This window comes from Mesoplodon bidens (genome assembly GCF_964165515.1).
Source record: "Mesoplodon bidens genome assembly, chromosome: 11".
NCBI classification, from domain to species: domain Eukaryota; kingdom Metazoa; phylum Chordata; class Mammalia; order Artiodactyla; family Ziphiidae; genus Mesoplodon; species Mesoplodon bidens.
The window spans coordinates 19,851,020-19,867,354 of NC_138167.1; the positions used below are offsets into that span (position 1 = coordinate 19,851,020).

The 16,335-nt window shown below is 37.2% G+C and overlaps 3 protein-coding genes across 13 annotated transcripts in view; 1 reads left to right on the forward strand and 2 right to left on the reverse strand.

Annotated features, from left to right (window-relative positions):
* Window positions 1-2,556, reverse strand: part of DNAI7 (dynein axonemal intermediate chain 7) — a 75,002-nt gene extending 72,446 nt beyond the window's left edge. The window contains exon 1 of the mRNA XM_081248304.1: window positions 2,483-2,556. Coding sequence (XP_081104430.1) covers window positions 2,483-2,485 — 3 coding nt within the window. The 5' untranslated portion in view covers window positions 2,486-2,556. The remainder of the gene's footprint in view (window positions 1-2,482) is intronic.
* Window positions 2,557-2,720: 164 nt separating this feature from the next.
* ETFRF1 (electron transfer flavoprotein regulatory factor 1) lies at window positions 2,721-9,162 on the forward strand. 9 transcript variants are annotated; one of them, XM_081248987.1, is made up of 4 exons: window positions 2,721-2,788; window positions 2,941-3,094; window positions 8,484-8,571; window positions 8,646-9,162. In XM_081248987.1, exons 3-4 carry the CDS (start codon window positions 8,527-8,529, stop codon window positions 8,865-8,867), a joined length of 267 nt encoding a protein of 88 aa, XP_081105113.1. In that variant the 5' UTR covers window positions 2,721-2,788; window positions 2,941-3,094; window positions 8,484-8,526; the 3' UTR covers window positions 8,868-9,162. The 9 variants fall into 9 exon arrangements, with proteins under 9 accessions (XP_081105113.1, XP_081105116.1, XP_081105110.1 ...); XM_081248984.1 differs by having other exon boundaries at window positions 2,735-2,792; XM_081248986.1 differs by having other exon boundaries at window positions 2,736-2,792; window positions 2,946-3,094.
* Window positions 9,163-10,220: 1,058 nt separating this feature from the next.
* The window catches only part of KRAS (KRAS proto-oncogene, GTPase), a 39,791-nt gene continuing 33,676 nt past the window's right edge, over window positions 10,221-16,335 (reverse strand). For 2 of the 3 annotated variants that reach the window (XM_081248980.1, XM_081248981.1), the window contains exon 6: window positions 14,591-14,709. Coding sequence is in view for 1 of the 3 variants with exons in the window: in XM_081248982.1 (XP_081105108.1) it covers window positions 14,593-14,709 (117 nt within the window). In the remaining 2 variants the exon portion in view is untranslated. Of the gene's footprint in view, window positions 14,710-16,335 lie in introns of all 3 variants that reach the window. The other variant, XM_081248982.1, reaches the window with a different exon arrangement.

Sequence of the window (16,335 nt, forward strand, 5' to 3'; positions counted from 1 at the left end):
TTTCTGTAAAGTTAGATTGCTGATTTTATAGAAAGAGAACCAGTAATTTAAAACAGGCAAAACTATGACAAAATGATTCTATTCAGCAATGTGTCCTAAAGCAGATCTATGCTTTTTTGGATTTTGGAAAGTGCAGTATTTCAATCAATATTTACAAGTAGTTTTTAGTAACAGTACTTGTAATCTCCTGATTTGGCCCATGTGTTCATTAGATTTCTGGTAAGGAATTTGTAGGGGACCATGTGACTATAAGATCATACACTTTCCACATTTGACGACTTGTACAGGAGAAGTTAGTGGTTCAAGCCATAAGGTTATCACTGTATAAAATATAAATGTTAAAACTGACACAAAGCAGTAGCTTATATCTTCTTGAAAAGTGCATATATTTCACTAATCTGTTCAGCAGGTATTTATTAATGATTTACACACAAAGCACTCTGAGATGCTGGAGATGATATGAATTACAATGGAGACTGGCTCTCATAACTTTTACAAATGTGTTTTATTTTTATCATACTTGCTATCAATTAATAGTTAACGTGCTTCCATCTTGAAATAACTACTATACAGCAGGATAGGTAAACAGCATTGGCCCTGTTCCCAAGTAGCCACATTTTAAAGGTGGGGGAATTGTCATCTCTCACCAGTGCTTTTAATGTGATGCAGGTTGAGTTTACGTACATATCCTCACCCATCCTGCAAATCATAGGAGCATAATGTAGTAGAGAAGTTCTCAAAGTTACGAGGGCATAAGAATCACCTAGGATGCTTGTTAAAATGCATATTCCTGGGCTAAAAGTGTACACACTCGCTTCTCTCTCCCCATTGTAATTCAGTTCATGTTATTGGTTGAATTGTGACCTCTCAAAATTCATACATTAAAGTCCTATCTCCCAGTATCTCTGAATTTTACTTTATTTGGAAAGAGGGTCCTAGCTGATGTAGTTAAATTAAGATGAGGTCATACTGGAATAGGGTGGATCTCTGATCCAACATGACTGGCGTCCTTGTTAAAAAAAGGGGAAATTTGGACACAGACACGCACACAGGGAGAACGCCAGTGAAGAATGAGGTAATGCTGCCACAAGCCAAGAAGTACCAGAAGCTGGCACCTGCAGGGGGAGCATAACCCTGACAACACCTTGAACTTGGACTTCCAGCCTCTAGAACTGTGAAACCGTAAGTCTCTATTGTTTAAGCCAGTTAGCTTGTGGTATGTCGTTACTTGGCAGCCTTAGGAAACTAATAATGTAGATCTGGAGTCCAGTCTGTTCCTGGAATTTGAATTTTAACTGGTATTCCAGGTTTATTAGAGGCAAATTTTCCAGAAACTACATTTTGAAAAAGATTCCTAGAGGGATCTAAGAACAAGAAACTTATGGACTGATTGGAAGATAATAAATAGGTGCTTCTTGTTCCCTTAAGTTATCAGCACTTTTCAGTCCACTTAAAATCCATTTACTTTCTATTCTCCCTGACATGAATGCTCTCCATGCCCTATTTCTTCTCATCACTTCCGGCAAATTCATAATCATACTTTAAAACACAGCTTGAAAAGCACTGCTCTTCCCTTCCTGTTCCCGTCCCCTCTCCTGCCCCAATTTCAACATTTCCAACTTTGCGTTACTCCGTTGTAGTCACTTCAATTATTACAGTTATAAAACTGTATTGTAATTAATTTGTTAAGTCTATCTTCCATACCAGGGAGAGATGGTAATTTTCACCTTTGTGCCCTTGGCTTCAGCCTAGTGCCAAGCACAAAGAACATGTTCCATATTTTCCCTTGATCAACAAATTAAATAATTAACTAATTACATTTTCCACTTCCTCTGGTTTTAATCATAGAAGAAGATGGAAATCATGTTTAAGAAAATGGGAAGTGAGAACATCTTATAGCTACATGTTGGCCTGTGTTCTTGGAGAAGACATGACGCTGAGGAGTGCGGAAGAACAAAACAAGAAGCTTTATCATACTTAATAAACACAGGGCAGGTTGCATACCCTGAATTACGAAACAATTCAGATTTCCACAAAAAAACACATAAAATAACTTGTCAAAGCAGAGTAAATTGAAAAAGGTTTAAATTAATTGATGAGGAGGCAAAAAAACACATTTCCCCCAAGCTGCAATAAAAAAGCAATTTCATGGGAATGGCTATCACTATTGGAAGTTACTAAATTGAGACCGATATTTAAATTTAGCAAGAGGTCGAGATTTTAAGACATCAGCTGACCGCACTGATCATTCCCCGCTTGCAGAAACTGGTTATTACTCCCACCTGTCCGCCGGAGCCTGGACAGAAGGCCACAGATCTGGGGAAGGTCCTTCCCCCGCCCCCACCCCAAGGGTATGGGCTCTTTCCTAAACCGACTCGCTCCCCTCTGATAAAATATGACAGGCTCTTGTTACATAATTTAACACGGTGTAGGAGAATCAATGCTCGCCCCTTCACCCGGCTCCCCCACTTTCCCTGCTCACCATGCTGAGGCAGACACTACCTCCGTAGTCGGCCAAGTCGGAGCTCAGGACTGTGAGGACAAACGCTCCCGAGTTGTGAGGAGAAAAGCTCCTGGGTTGTCAGGACGACAAGCCCCGCCCACTGGCGCCAAGGCGGGAGCGGAGATCCGCGCGTCTCGGTCCGCGCAGTCGCGCTGGGGTTCTTCCGGACGGCGCCCCGCCCCCTTCCCTGACAGGTTGCCCCACCCACCTCCGCCGCCCCGCCTCGGTCGACTGCCGCAGGAGTCGGATCGTGAGGAGGCTTTTACGGCTGCCGCGTGCCGGAAAGTGCGTGAGTGCCGGGCCCGAGGGTTTTATTCTGTTTTCCGAATCCTGAGGTCTGGAGGCGGTGACGTATGCCCTGGGCGAGGACCAGCGGGTGTGGGAAAGGGTTTCTAAGCGTCTTCCGACGTTGACAGTCCCTCTCCCTATTTCCCTAGAGTAGCTGGGACGAATCTTTCTGTGCGGTTTCGAGAAGGAAGGGCGCCGCCGGCTACGCGACTGGGTCTAGTGACTGACACCGGCTCGGCTGCCTGGGCCGCCACCGCTTAGACCAGCGTGGGGCGGGTCTCGATTGGCAGTTTAGAAAAAGAGGTAAATAAATCGGCTCCCAGAGGGTTGTTTATTTCGAAATTAATAACCTTCGGATTCTTCTCCCTGCACCTGGTTCTGTTTACTTCCTGGGCACGCAAGGTATATGCCGTTTTTGCTTAGAGGCGCTCTAACCAAGAACTGGAAATGATTTGAAGCAGTTCCTGGGTAAAGTATTCCTTACAGGTGGCGGTCTCTGAGACCCAACAAGACTCGCCAAATTATGTGCCCAGGGTCAAGGTCATTCGAATGTCAGTCTCCCCGCATGAAACTCTGGCAATTTAGACCAACAGGAAAACTAGAAGAAATTAAGAGATTGAGAAATTAAGGTCCTTCCAAAGCCTGTCTGAATTCTCTGATTTTACATCTAAACCCTGTTTTAGCCTGACAAGACATGAAATGCTTTTAGATTATTGCCACCATTTCTCATCTCTGAATTCTCATTTTATAATGCGCTGTCCCTTGCACTTTCATTGACTAAAGGTATTATTAGTAAATAAGTATTACTGACTGAGCTGGTCTTTGTGGGTTAAAGTGTTATTCTCACCACAGAAATCCAGACTGTGTCATAGCTATGACATCTCACCTCCACATCCCTGGTAGCAAGATTAAAAAGTCTTAACGTCGACTTCATAATAGAGTTCTGAAGCTGTGTGGTGTGGAACTAAGCTTTTGTTTTAGTTTTTCAACCAAGCTACTAATATTTATGATACAAAAGCTCAGTCAACTCTGATGCGGGTAAGGAGGTGTGATGGTAATCACAAATAACTTTAAAATGGTGGGCTTCTAGAGGAGAGACTTGCTCAAGTTCTCATTCCACCAGCTTCCCTCCTAGGGAGAAGGATTTGCTATGGATGTGTTAAAACAGGCTGGACTGTGTTCTAGGGGGCCACTGTGCTATGAGATTATACCAGTGAGCTTGTTAAGTTCTTCTCTACTACTTCTCTTACAAGCTGTGTAAGAAGGCCCATTTCCTGTTCTCTTTGTTACCTTCAGACAGGTGTAGTACCTCCCCCGTATGAACATACACAGCCATCTCCTTTCAACTCACTTTTATAATCTGGCTTCTAGGTAGGCCTAGACCAAGCAGTATACCAGCTTTTGGGGGCCAAGCTCTCTTGCCACCTACCTCTTGGATTATGTATCCTTTGGTGCTGCAAGTGTATTGGGATAAATTTTTGTGTGAAGCTTTTTAGGCTTAACTACTTTGGGGAAATGTGCTTCATCTGTTTGAGTCAAGTCAGAACTTCACGGAGAACAGTGACTAATAACAGCTCTAGACACCATAACCCCTAGTTAAATGACAGTTCTCACTTAACCCAGAACTGGAGTTAGTCATGTCTTACCTCCTTGGCCCACAAGTCATTGGGAAAGAGCCATCAGTGTGGATTGTATGCCCATCCCCATCCAGATTCTCAGGATGATGGGGGACTTCTCTCAGTCCCTAACTCGTTTGGCTCTCTACAAAGAACAGTAACCTCCATGACTTCATGCAGGGTTAAGGAACAGCTCCAGGTCCCTGCTGTATTTAAATTGTTCACCAATTCTGAACCCAAGGAAACCTATTTCTCCCAAAGGCTAAAATAAACTGAAATGCCTGAAGGTCAGCATGCAATAAAAACAGACTTCCTTAACTCATAAAGTAACATATCAAAGAATGGGACAAGCTTAACTTAGTCACAGCAGCTACTTTTTTGCTGGGCAGATCCTTTATTATTTATAATTTGTAAAAAGGGCAACAGCTAAAGAGGATGATTTAAGCCACATTTCTAAAAAGTTTTACAAATTACAAATTGTGAATTAAATAGAGCTATGCTCTTTGCCAGGAATTAAACAGCTTATAATTTGCAATTTTAAATTACATCTAATGTAGATTTAATTTACAATTATTTTAAAAGCACGAGGTTCTTAAGAGTCATCATTCTTCAGTAAGATTAAAACACATGAAAAATGGCTGTCAGCAAAAAAAAAAAAAAAAAAAAGTTTTAAAAATGAAATTCGGTGTTGATGTTCCCGGTTAAATACACTCATCTAATTTCAGTCCCTTCCAAAACCACTAAATCTTCAGTAAACCAATTTAAAAATAAAAGAAGAATAGAAGAGGAGATGACAACCGTAAAACTTCAGAAGCTGCAAAACAGATGAATGTGACCTAGCACACTAGAAATCCCAGTTTATACTGCATAATGCTCAAAAGGCACTGGAACAGGGCCACTGTAATTGGAAATGAAGAATGAAGTAAATCAGAGAGGATTAAGTGAAAGCTATTTGAAAACCACCCCTAAGTGTCTGCACCTGTCACTCCCACAGAAGACTGGAGGTTTATTTCTGGACAAAATAATACTAGTCTCTGGAGTGGGGTGTCCTCAGGCATACTAAGTACACCAAAACCACACTGGAAGCAGATGAGGTGAGTTTGGGTATATGTAATGCTGAATGCAAGGCCCTGGTTCCTCTTCTGCTTCTTAATGTTACATTAGCAAATGCTCAGAAGATTCGAAGACTTTTCTCTGGGGAATGTAACCAGCCGAGGAGAACCGTCTAAGATACTAACATCAGAGTTCCCTGATAAAGGGCCCACTCACATCACCCTAAGTAAAGCCCAAAGTCCCTAAGCTGCAACCATGTATGCAGATCTTCTAAAAAGTTTTTTTTTGTCATCTGTAGGAGCAGATGGAAAAGGACTACCTTTTCTGGAGGAAAGCTCTGAAGTGATAACAGACAAAAGCAGAAAAATAGCAATTTGGAGGAAGACAAGAAAGCTGATATTAATGAACTCAGAGAAAAACTGCTCTGCTACATTGTATGCTTGTAATGTGAGCTAACTCATAAATTATTAGTAAACAGGAGAAGTATACAAGTATTAACATGGAAATAATGTTGGCTCCTATGTGATTTTTTTTCCCTAAGAAAGAGGAGCCAGAGAAGCAGATTTATAAACTTCAGCAAGAAAAGGTCTTCACTTAGTTGCTGTACTGGCAGCAGGAGCCTTTCAAGTATGTTTGTAAAAAAATTTAAAAAGTGCTCACCCCCAGGGCTCCCTCCTCAGAGAGGTATACCCTGTTTTTTGCAACTGTTGACCTGGTTACAGTTGAATCACCTATCCTGACCACTGATTGGCAGCCTTGTGGTTTAGGTAACTCTCTCCTTCCACATGTACCTGAATATCTCCCAACCCTACTCTTAGCATTTTGCTAGCATATATATCTACACTATTTTTTAAACAGTTTTACTAAGGTATAATTGACATCCACTAAGCTACAATTATTAAGCATAAATACAATTTGATAAATTTGACACATGCCTACACCTCACCCCAAGCAGGACAAACATATCCATTATCCCCAAGGATTTCCTCCTGCCTCTTTTGATACCTTCCTGCTCTCCAGCCTCCCACTCCCATTCACAGACTATTATTTTCGAGCATTTTAAACATCTCTGTGGTATCCTCCAGCTATGCTGAGCGCAATCTGTCCCAAATTAGCTCTCCAGGCACCAATTTCTGTTGTTTTATTAATATTGCTCCATTTACAGTTGTATACGATTTGAGTGGTATGCCCCAAGCCTATCCCCCCTCCCAATAAACAGTTATTTTTAATGTTTTTGTAAGAGGAAATTTTTTCTGAACTACATATACTTATGTCTCAAAGTACCTCCCACAAAAACCTAATTTCAAAGGGAAAAAAGTAACTTAACTGAGGAGAGTCCTGACAAACACCTTTATCAAGTGATCAAAATTAACATCAACCATAATGGAACAAATGGGAATTGTGTCCACCTAATAGGACGCAGTGAAATGAACAAAGCACCATGTCTAATATTTTTGCCCAAACTACATAAGCTGAATCTAGCTATGACTTAACATCAAAATGAGACATATTTCTACAAAATAAATGGCCTGTGTTCTTCACAAATGTCAGGTTCATGAAAGTCAAGGAAATTCAAAGGAATTTTTTCAGATTGAAGAAGGCTAGAGACTTGAAAATTAAATGCAGTGTGTAATCATGGACTGGATACTTTCGCTATAAAGGGCATCTTTGGGACAACTGCCAAAACTTGGGGTTGTGGGTTCGATGGTAGTAATGTAACAGTGTTTGTTAATTTCCTGATTCTGATGGTTGTATTGTGCTGCAGGAAAACATCCTTGTTCGTAGGAAATACATTCTAAAGCTGTGCTGTCCAGTATGGTAGCAACGAAGCCATTGGTACCTATAAGCGCTTCTGGCATGACACACTGAAATAATATTTTGGATATAAACAATGTAAGAGTAATTTCACCTGCTTTATTTTTTAATATGGGCTACCAAAAAACATAAAATTACATGGGTGGGCTGCACTGTGTTTCTGTCGGATGGCACTGCAAAGTGTTCAGGCTGATTTGATACCGGGTAAGCAACTTACTCTCAAATAGTTCGGAAAAAAAATGTTCTTAGTAGTACTAAGCTGCAGCTTTTCTCCAAGATGGAATGAAATTATTTCAAAATAAAAATTACGTTAATGAGGGACATAAAAAGGTATAAAAGTCTTTTTAGGTCAATAGGAAAATGGGCATCACAGAACTTTAAAGGCGGCTTTAAATGACGTTAACATTTATTTGGGGCCTGTCATGAGCTGAACGCTTATGACGTTAGGATTTTAAGATTGAGCCGTCACAAGTATTGGGAATTATTTTCTGGTGAGGCTATCGTGGTGCCTTTACAGAGCTGCCTCTCCCTAGCAGCACGAACCAAGTACACATAAAGAAGCTTATCTGTCCCACTGGATGTCGCCGGCTCCTCGTGTAGCCCCTTACGGGTTGTTCACTTGGCCTCTTCACCACCGATCTTACTGCCCATCTCCTGTTAGTTGTGAACCTGCTTGACCCTCACACCCAGTTTTGCCTCTTTAGCCTTTCTTAGGAGGGCACTCTTGATTTGATCAGGCCTCTTCCCAGTGTCCAGTTTTAGCCTTTCCTTGAAAGCAGGGTAAAGGCAATTCTCCTTCTGACAAGAAAACTGAGGCTCAGAAAGGTTAAGTAACCTGTACAACACTATGCAGCTGGGATTCAAATCTAGTTCTAATTCATTCCACTCTGGTATACAAGGAGGTACACCTACATATCCAGCTTTGACAATCCATTTTCTCTAGTTGTCCTGTATCCTTCATAGAACTTATCACAATTCATGATATTGTTTGTAGTATACCCCTCTGGAGATGTTAGTTCTGTGAGAGCAGGTATCTTATCTGATGCATTCATAGCTACATCTCAGTGCCTGGAACATAAAAGTGCTTAATAAATATTTATTGAATGAAAAAAAAGGGTACCATTTTACCAATGTGTAAAATCCTTTTTCTTTGATTCTTTTTTAAGACTACAATGCAGTTATTTGTAAAAATTTTTCTTTTTCTTTAGGTACATTAAATATAAAAGTGAATACTTCCCATGATACCTGCAAATGGCCAGTTCTTTAAGAGGAGAAGTACTGAATCTTTATAAAAATGTAAGTAATTATGTTGCCAATCTTATGTTATATGACATAGATTGTTTAGAAATATATAATCTTTCTTTTTTAAGCTGCTGTATCTTGGACGAGACTATCCAAAAGGAGCAGACTATTTTAAAAGGCGTCTGAAGAGTGTTTTCCTTAAAAACAAAGATGTGAAGGACCCAGAGAAGATCAAAGAACTTATTGAACAGGGCCAATTTGTAATGAAAGAACTAGAAGCATTATACTTCCTTAGGAAATATAGAGCTATGAAACAACGCTATTACTCAGATACCAACAAAACTAACTGATCACTATTACTATAATTTGAAAATCAGTGCCAGCTGTTTATGTATACCAGCTACTTCAAAAATAATTCTAAAATGTCAAGATAATACATTTTGTTAAAAATACCTTACTGAACTAAAATAGGTTTCCACTTCTGTTCAAACTGAGAGCTTTATCAGCAACCTTTATGCTCAATTTTTATACTAAAATAGCAATTTAACTATATGATGCTGCCAACTACCAATGAAAAATTGATGAGCACCCAATTTTGAATGAAAATATAATGTACTTAATTTTTAATAAATTTTTGCGGATTCTCAGCCCATCTCTGCATTTTACTGAAAAGAGAATGCCGTTTAATGCACATTTAAGTAAGCAAAATAATTTCTTGCAAGTTTATTGCCCTTAACTTTTGAAGGAGTTCCTTATTTTTGACCCCATTTGGTACATTAACAGCACAGAGTCAAGGTTCACTGCAAAAGAAAGAATGACTTAAGTGCAGTTAGTAGAAATAATAAGTATAGAGTAAGATTACTTCTGAACTCGAAACAGCCTGCCAGCAACTGGCATCACATATATATACCTATCTAATTATTTCCATTATTAATTTTTGCCACTGGCTGCCTTTGGGCCTTAAAACAAATCACCCGTTGTGTATCAATTACCTTCTTCAATAAAAAGTCATAAATAATGTTATTCTATTCTTTTGTCATAAAGGCAGATTTGTTTTGCATCCACTTCTTTTTTTTTTTTTTTTTTTTTTTTTTTTTTTTTTTTCTTTTTGTGGTATGCGGGCCTCTCACTGCTGTGGCCTCTCCCGCTGCGGAGCACAGGCTCCGGACGCGCAGGCCCAGCGGCCACGGCTCACAGGCCCAGCCGCTCCGCGGCATATGGGATCCTCCCAGACCGGGGCACGAACCCGTATCCCCTGCATCGGCAGGCGGACTCTCAACCACTGCGCCACCAGGGAGGCCTGCATCCACTTCTAAACGAGTTAACATGGCACAGGACCTAAACCTAACGTGGTTTCAAGTAAACAAACCTTTACATAATGTTCACAGCACCTTTCATAAGTAAAGAATATATCCAACTTACAAGCTGCAAAAAAAGAGGTACTAATATACTGTAGCGTCTGTGGCTTATACACTACCCCATATCAATTATGGGGCTAATGTTTCAAATTTCCATCAAGAAGTACACACTACTGGGAATCCCCTGGTGGTCCAGTGGTTAGGACTTGGCACTTTCACTGCTGTGGGCCCAGGTTTGATCCCTGGTTGGGGAACTAAGATCCACAAGCTGTACGGCACGGCCAAAAAATAAATAAATAATTAAATAATTAAAAATTAAAAAAAAAAGAGTACATACTATGATAGTCACCATAACTATTTTTATTACATTACAATAATTAGGAGCAGTACAGTTCATGACAAAAATATTACAAATTTCAGATCACTTCACAGCACATACTCCTATAAACATTTAAAAGTTAATTTTAATTAAAAGAGTGGTCATTTTTAAATTTAATGTTTGATATGACCAACATTCCTAGGTCAGCGCAACCAAACGATGGAAAACAACTGGATCACACTGCATATGTCCCACACACACAAAAAAAGCACAATGTACAAAATGTGCATGTTTCAGTTTACACTATACAAAAATAGTTAAAATACATTCCAGGTAAACATGTTACATTAAGAAATAGTACTAGTAAGAAATTGGCACTCAAAGGAAAAATGCAAAAGTATTTTCAACATGAAAACACAAGACAGTGGAATTGGAAATTTTTGGATAAAACATTACATAACCCATTTAGCTCTATAGGGAAGGGGGCCTTCTGTATTGACACTTCTGTAGGTAATAACTTTGTTTTTCCTAAATTCATCTAAAAATTGCCTATTATCATCCCAAACAGGCACTTAAAACTATTAAACTAAAACAAGTATTACTAGTTACAACTCTTTTTAAAGAACTGACGTGAATATACCTTTAGAAAGAAAGAAATTTCATTTTCTGAAGGAATTTACAGCTGTTCAATTTATGCTGTTCAATTTCTCAATGCAGATTTCATGCAACCCAATATCAACACCAAAGTTATTAAATATAAGTTCAGCTTTAAAATAACTAGTGGGTTGTTAAAAATCATTAATACATAATCATCAAGAAATTATTACTTTTTGGCAAATGGAAATGGCAGATAGTTCTTACTGCCTACAAAAAAAACCTAAATGTGTATATATTGTTTAGAAAAAATGGATAGAAGGAAAAAAAATCACGAATACAAATGAGATGAACTTGTGCAAACTGCAACTTAACATGCCTCACAAAGTTTAGTTTCTACATATTTTAGGACAAAATTGTGCAATGGTGGCTAAGATTTTGATAACCTATAAAAGTTAGGTTCTAATTCCTATGCAGTGTGACTCAGTTAAAATAGAGCCTAGAATTCCTAATTGGAGATATTCACTCAAATTTTACTACATACTTCTGCTACATTCTTCCATAAACATGTTAATTTCTAAAACTATGTAATTTAGCAATTTTTTTCAACTTCAACAAGGATTTTTATCTTTAAGGCTATAATAATTAGGTAACATTTGTTATTTCTAGGATTATCTCTCCCCTTTTAAAATCTCTACAAAAACAAACATTTTATTAAACCATTCAAAATTCACATAATAAAGGATAATTACCACTGCCATAAAAAAATTGCCCAGCTACATCAAAAATTCAAGAGTCCTAAAAATCCCCTCAGTTATACACTGCAATTTCTGAAGTATGGCCATTTCTTTCTCGTGTGTGGAAACAAGAGGAGGTACGATATAAGTGTAAACACCCTACCTAGATAATGTTCCATAAACCTGTAGTTTAGTATAGCATCTCAGAAATCATATTGATTTTTACATAGAAGTTTCCTTTTCTGTGAATTAGATCCGGCATCTGTTTATTTTTACCCAGATAAACGACTATTTTAGAATTCAATGTTTAATTTTTAAAGTCTATTTTAATTACTTATACAAAGAGACCATACTACACACAAGGGGATTTTAACATTATCTGACATACAACTTAATTGGTACTATAATTGTCCCAATAGAATCACAGCATTATGCCAAATAAAAAACAATATTCAAATTTTATTCCTTTGAAACAATGAAGTAAACTGATTTAATTTTAACACGTAGCTTGATTAAACAGTTACATTGGAATCAGAGCAAAACAATTATTTCAGAACTGGAAGAAACTAAGCTTAGAGACCAAATCACTTCTTTGCAAAACTACAGTATGCATTATATCTGGATCATGTGCCAGATGCCTCACTAAAATATAGACTGCTCTAGAAATATAAGCACTACCTAAGGACAGGGATTATGTCCCTTGTTTGAGGATACTCTAATATCCCCAGTGCCTTGTGTAGTGCCTGGCATCTAGAAGGCACTCAAATATTTGTTGAATAAATGAATTCTGCTAAAGAGTAAGATTTATGAATAAATTTTACAGTATCTTTCATTGCAAAATTTTCGTTTTTAAAACAGTAGAATGTATCATTAGTAGGGCTAGTCCTCGTTGTAGATTACATAAGGAATTCTTTCAGCACTACCTTTGTTAAATTCTCATTCCACTGGATAGGGTTCTGACTCCTCAGAGCAGGTATGAAAATTCCTACTTTGTCCCTGATGGACCAGGCAGCAAAGAGATGAAGTTCAAAGGATCAAGATTAAATTGCTACAGCCACCACCTGAAAATTAACTCTTAGGTCAAATCCCTTTATAGCGTCTGTCGGATTATGTTGAGCCTGAGGAAGTAAGATGTAGGGCATTTTGATGTGACTTGATGGGAAGCCTTCATGGAGATATCCAAAGCAGCAATAAATCTTGAGGTTAGGGGAATTAGAAGCATTAAAAGAAAAAACATCAAGTCATGGGGCATGTAGAAGAGTAGGCAGGCAAGATGACACTAATATGGGAGAAGTCCTGAAAGCGGAGAATGGATATTCAGAAATAAACTTCACCTCTTGCACAATTTTGCCTAAGACTGGCACTGAAGATGATAACACAGGTAAAAAGTTACAGATTGTGCTGAGACTGACAAATAGGTATATCCTTCTGTAAACTGAATGTAAATCACATAGTTATAATGCTAGATACAGCCTTTGAGATGACTTCTTTTAACATGAAGAAATGGATAGTAAGTGATTTGCCTAAAATTGGAGTTATGAAAGACACGTAACTAGAATCTAAGTCACCTTCCTCCTTGTCCAGTGATATTTTCACCTCAACACACCATCTCAGTTCAAATATTTTAAAATAAGTTAACATTTTAAATGCACTGAAAGAATCATTTTGTTAACATTAATTTATCTATTTTATAAGCATTAGATATTCTTAATTATGGACCAGACTTGTAAAGTGTTACTTTAGCCAGTGTTAAGAGAACTAATCAATGCTCAAGATTTTGAAACTTTTTCATTTTGTTTAAAAAAAATTAAAATCTTGCCACCCCACCCTAAAACCTCATTTAAAAATAATTTTTTTTTTAAGTTTCATTTCGTTTCGTTTTAACAAAAGTGACGTTCCTGAGTAGGACTACCACATAGTGAGAATGTACCCTGCTGAGCTATCCAAACTCTCTCCTAGTCCCCATTTTTGACCAACCAAGGCATGACAACATTGGAAGACCATAGGGATGCAGTCCATGCTGTGAAACTCTCAGTGAAGCTCAAAGCTCACACAAGGCCTGGCCTTGCCACCTTGGTCTCTGTAACACCTACTAAGCTAACTGGACCAAATAATTTTTAACATCATTACCAGTAGACTTAAAACTACTTTCAAAGACTGAAGTTCAAGAAAAGATTTATGCTAAGAAAGAGCAATCTGACACGGGGAGACTATATTTAATTCCTATGAGAATTTTTATATATTCAATACATGTTAAATTTTTTTCAATTATTACAAAAATTTAGTAGCATGTAAATATAGCCCCAAAATGGTTGCTATAATCCTCATTACCTTCTGGGTTTGCCTTAACAGGAAAAGCTATTCAGAGTATTATAGGAATTCACCTAATGTGGAAAGTAAATGGCCTTTTAATATTTTCCATTGCCTTGTATTTTTTTCCATTTTTTCCCTTTTTATAGAAAAAATATAGTATTTGGGGGAATGTGACCATTGACAAATAGCAGTGGAAAGAAGGAGAAAACCTTTGTGAACAGTGTAACTTTACATTCATTAAGGGTAACTGAAACTACAGGACATGAAACCTACAAGATGAATCTACAGGAAGCTCATAAATTTGTGTTCCCTCAATGCTTCAGTAAAACCAATCATGAAATCTCAACTGAAGTTATAATTAGTAATTAATCCATGTATGTGATTGATAAAACACAGAATAGGGATGATTTGAAAGGCTCATTAATTTGTTTCACACTAAAGTTCACAATTGGTAAGAAAAATAGGAAGTAATCAACTGCATGCACCAAAAACCCCAGGACAGAAATCTCAGGTGTTCAGTTTCTTTTTCACAGGCATTGCTAGTTCAAAAACCAAAACTCAGGGAATACTGGCACTTAGAGGAAAAAAGTTTCCACTGTCATTTTAAAATAAGCATTCAAGATAAAAGCTAACAGTATGGATGGAGCAGAAAGACAATTAGGTAATGCTAAAACAAATGCTAATAATTTAGTGTAATGTACAAAAATTACCACTTTTACTTAAGTACGCCTTAAGAAAAAAGTACAAATTGTATTTACATAATTATACACTTTGTCTTTGACTTCTTTTTCTTCTTTTTACCTTCTTTGCTCATCTTTTCTTTATGTTTTCGAATTTCTCGAACTAATGTATAGAAGGCATCGTCAACACCCTGAAACACATAAGTATTAAAACGTGAATATATATGATGGTTTGAGGTCTACAGATAACAGAAAAGATATTATTACTGACGGTAACAATATTGAGAAGGAATAAGGATACGTAACATTTCTCTCTAGACAACTGAATATATATCAGACTTTTAGGATTTGTCTTCAAGGATATTTTGTTAACATTATAGGAACATTGATTTTCACAAAAGGCAATGAAAATCAACGGCACAGAATCTTACGTCTGCTTAGTTAACACATGACTTTCCCCCAGAACTTAATTTGCTACTAATTTTTCCATACTGGCACACCTCAGGTCACTGAAATCCAAATGTATTTGTGTATATGTGTGAATAAGTATTTATACTTAATTATCCCTGAGTTTCTAGATATTTGATATAAGCCATGCAAGTATATACTAATTTCATAAATATTCACTGCATTTCACCTCTGGTTCAATACTTATTTAAATCCATTAGATTTAAAGAACTACCATGAAGTATACAGTATTAGATTATACTTTCAGTTTTCTAAAGGCATTAGTTTCAGTTCATATACTTATGATATGAGAAGGAAATTTAAAGTGACCACAACAGGGGACTTCCCTGGCGGTCCAGTGGTTAAGACTGCGCTTCCACCGCAGGGGACGCGGGTTCAATCCCTGGTAGGGGAACTAAGATCCCACATGCCGTGCGGTGCGGCCAAAAAAAAAAATTTAAAAACAAGTAAAGAAAGTGACCACAACACAAGACACAATACTTTGAAAAATGTAATGCCTCTATTCGTGGAGAAATGAGCTAAATCATTTAAATGGTGGTAGAGTCTGCTGATTTGGAGATTTTTTTAAATTCATTATTTTTTTAGTTTCTGTTTGGTATATTAAGTATTCAAAATACTTAATATAAAGTCATATGAATATTTGACATATAAAGTCAAATGCTGTGTATCTTCAGAGAAATTTCCACTTGTTCATTTTGGCCTACATCTAGCTGTGATCAAAAGCAAGGTATCCAAATCAGTAATGGTTTAAAGTGATTTCAAGTCAGAATAATTTTTAACCTAATCATTCATACAGAACATGAAAAATGGCACTTTGAAACTGGTAGCAGGACAGGTTTTAACCCTGCAATCCTGAATTATACAAGATCTATACATAAGTCAATTATTGTCCTACCCCTATTAAAAAGCAAATTAAATATAAAAGCAAAATAAAGAATTAAAGAAAAAATATGATCCTCTATGTATTTTAATATCTGTTTAACTGATTAGTAACTGTCAACAGAAGCCTGTTAACCTAATGATGTTTTCAAACCTAGACACTAGAGGGAGCCTTAGGAACAAATACACAACAAATAAAGTATAAATCAAGCCACTTTAAGAACAATGAAAACTGGTTTTACTCATTTTAACCACCTCTGCTGAATATTAATATAAACACATTCATTAAGTTATATTATCTTGAAAATAACTGAAAATTTAACAGCGATATGATTTCTCCTTTATGTATTACTAAGATCTTCTACAATTACTATTTCAAAATAATAACTAAATTAATTTGGGCATTTTCATTCTAGTTACATTTAACTAATTTTCACAACAGATCTAAAGTTTAGAAAAGTATTACCAAT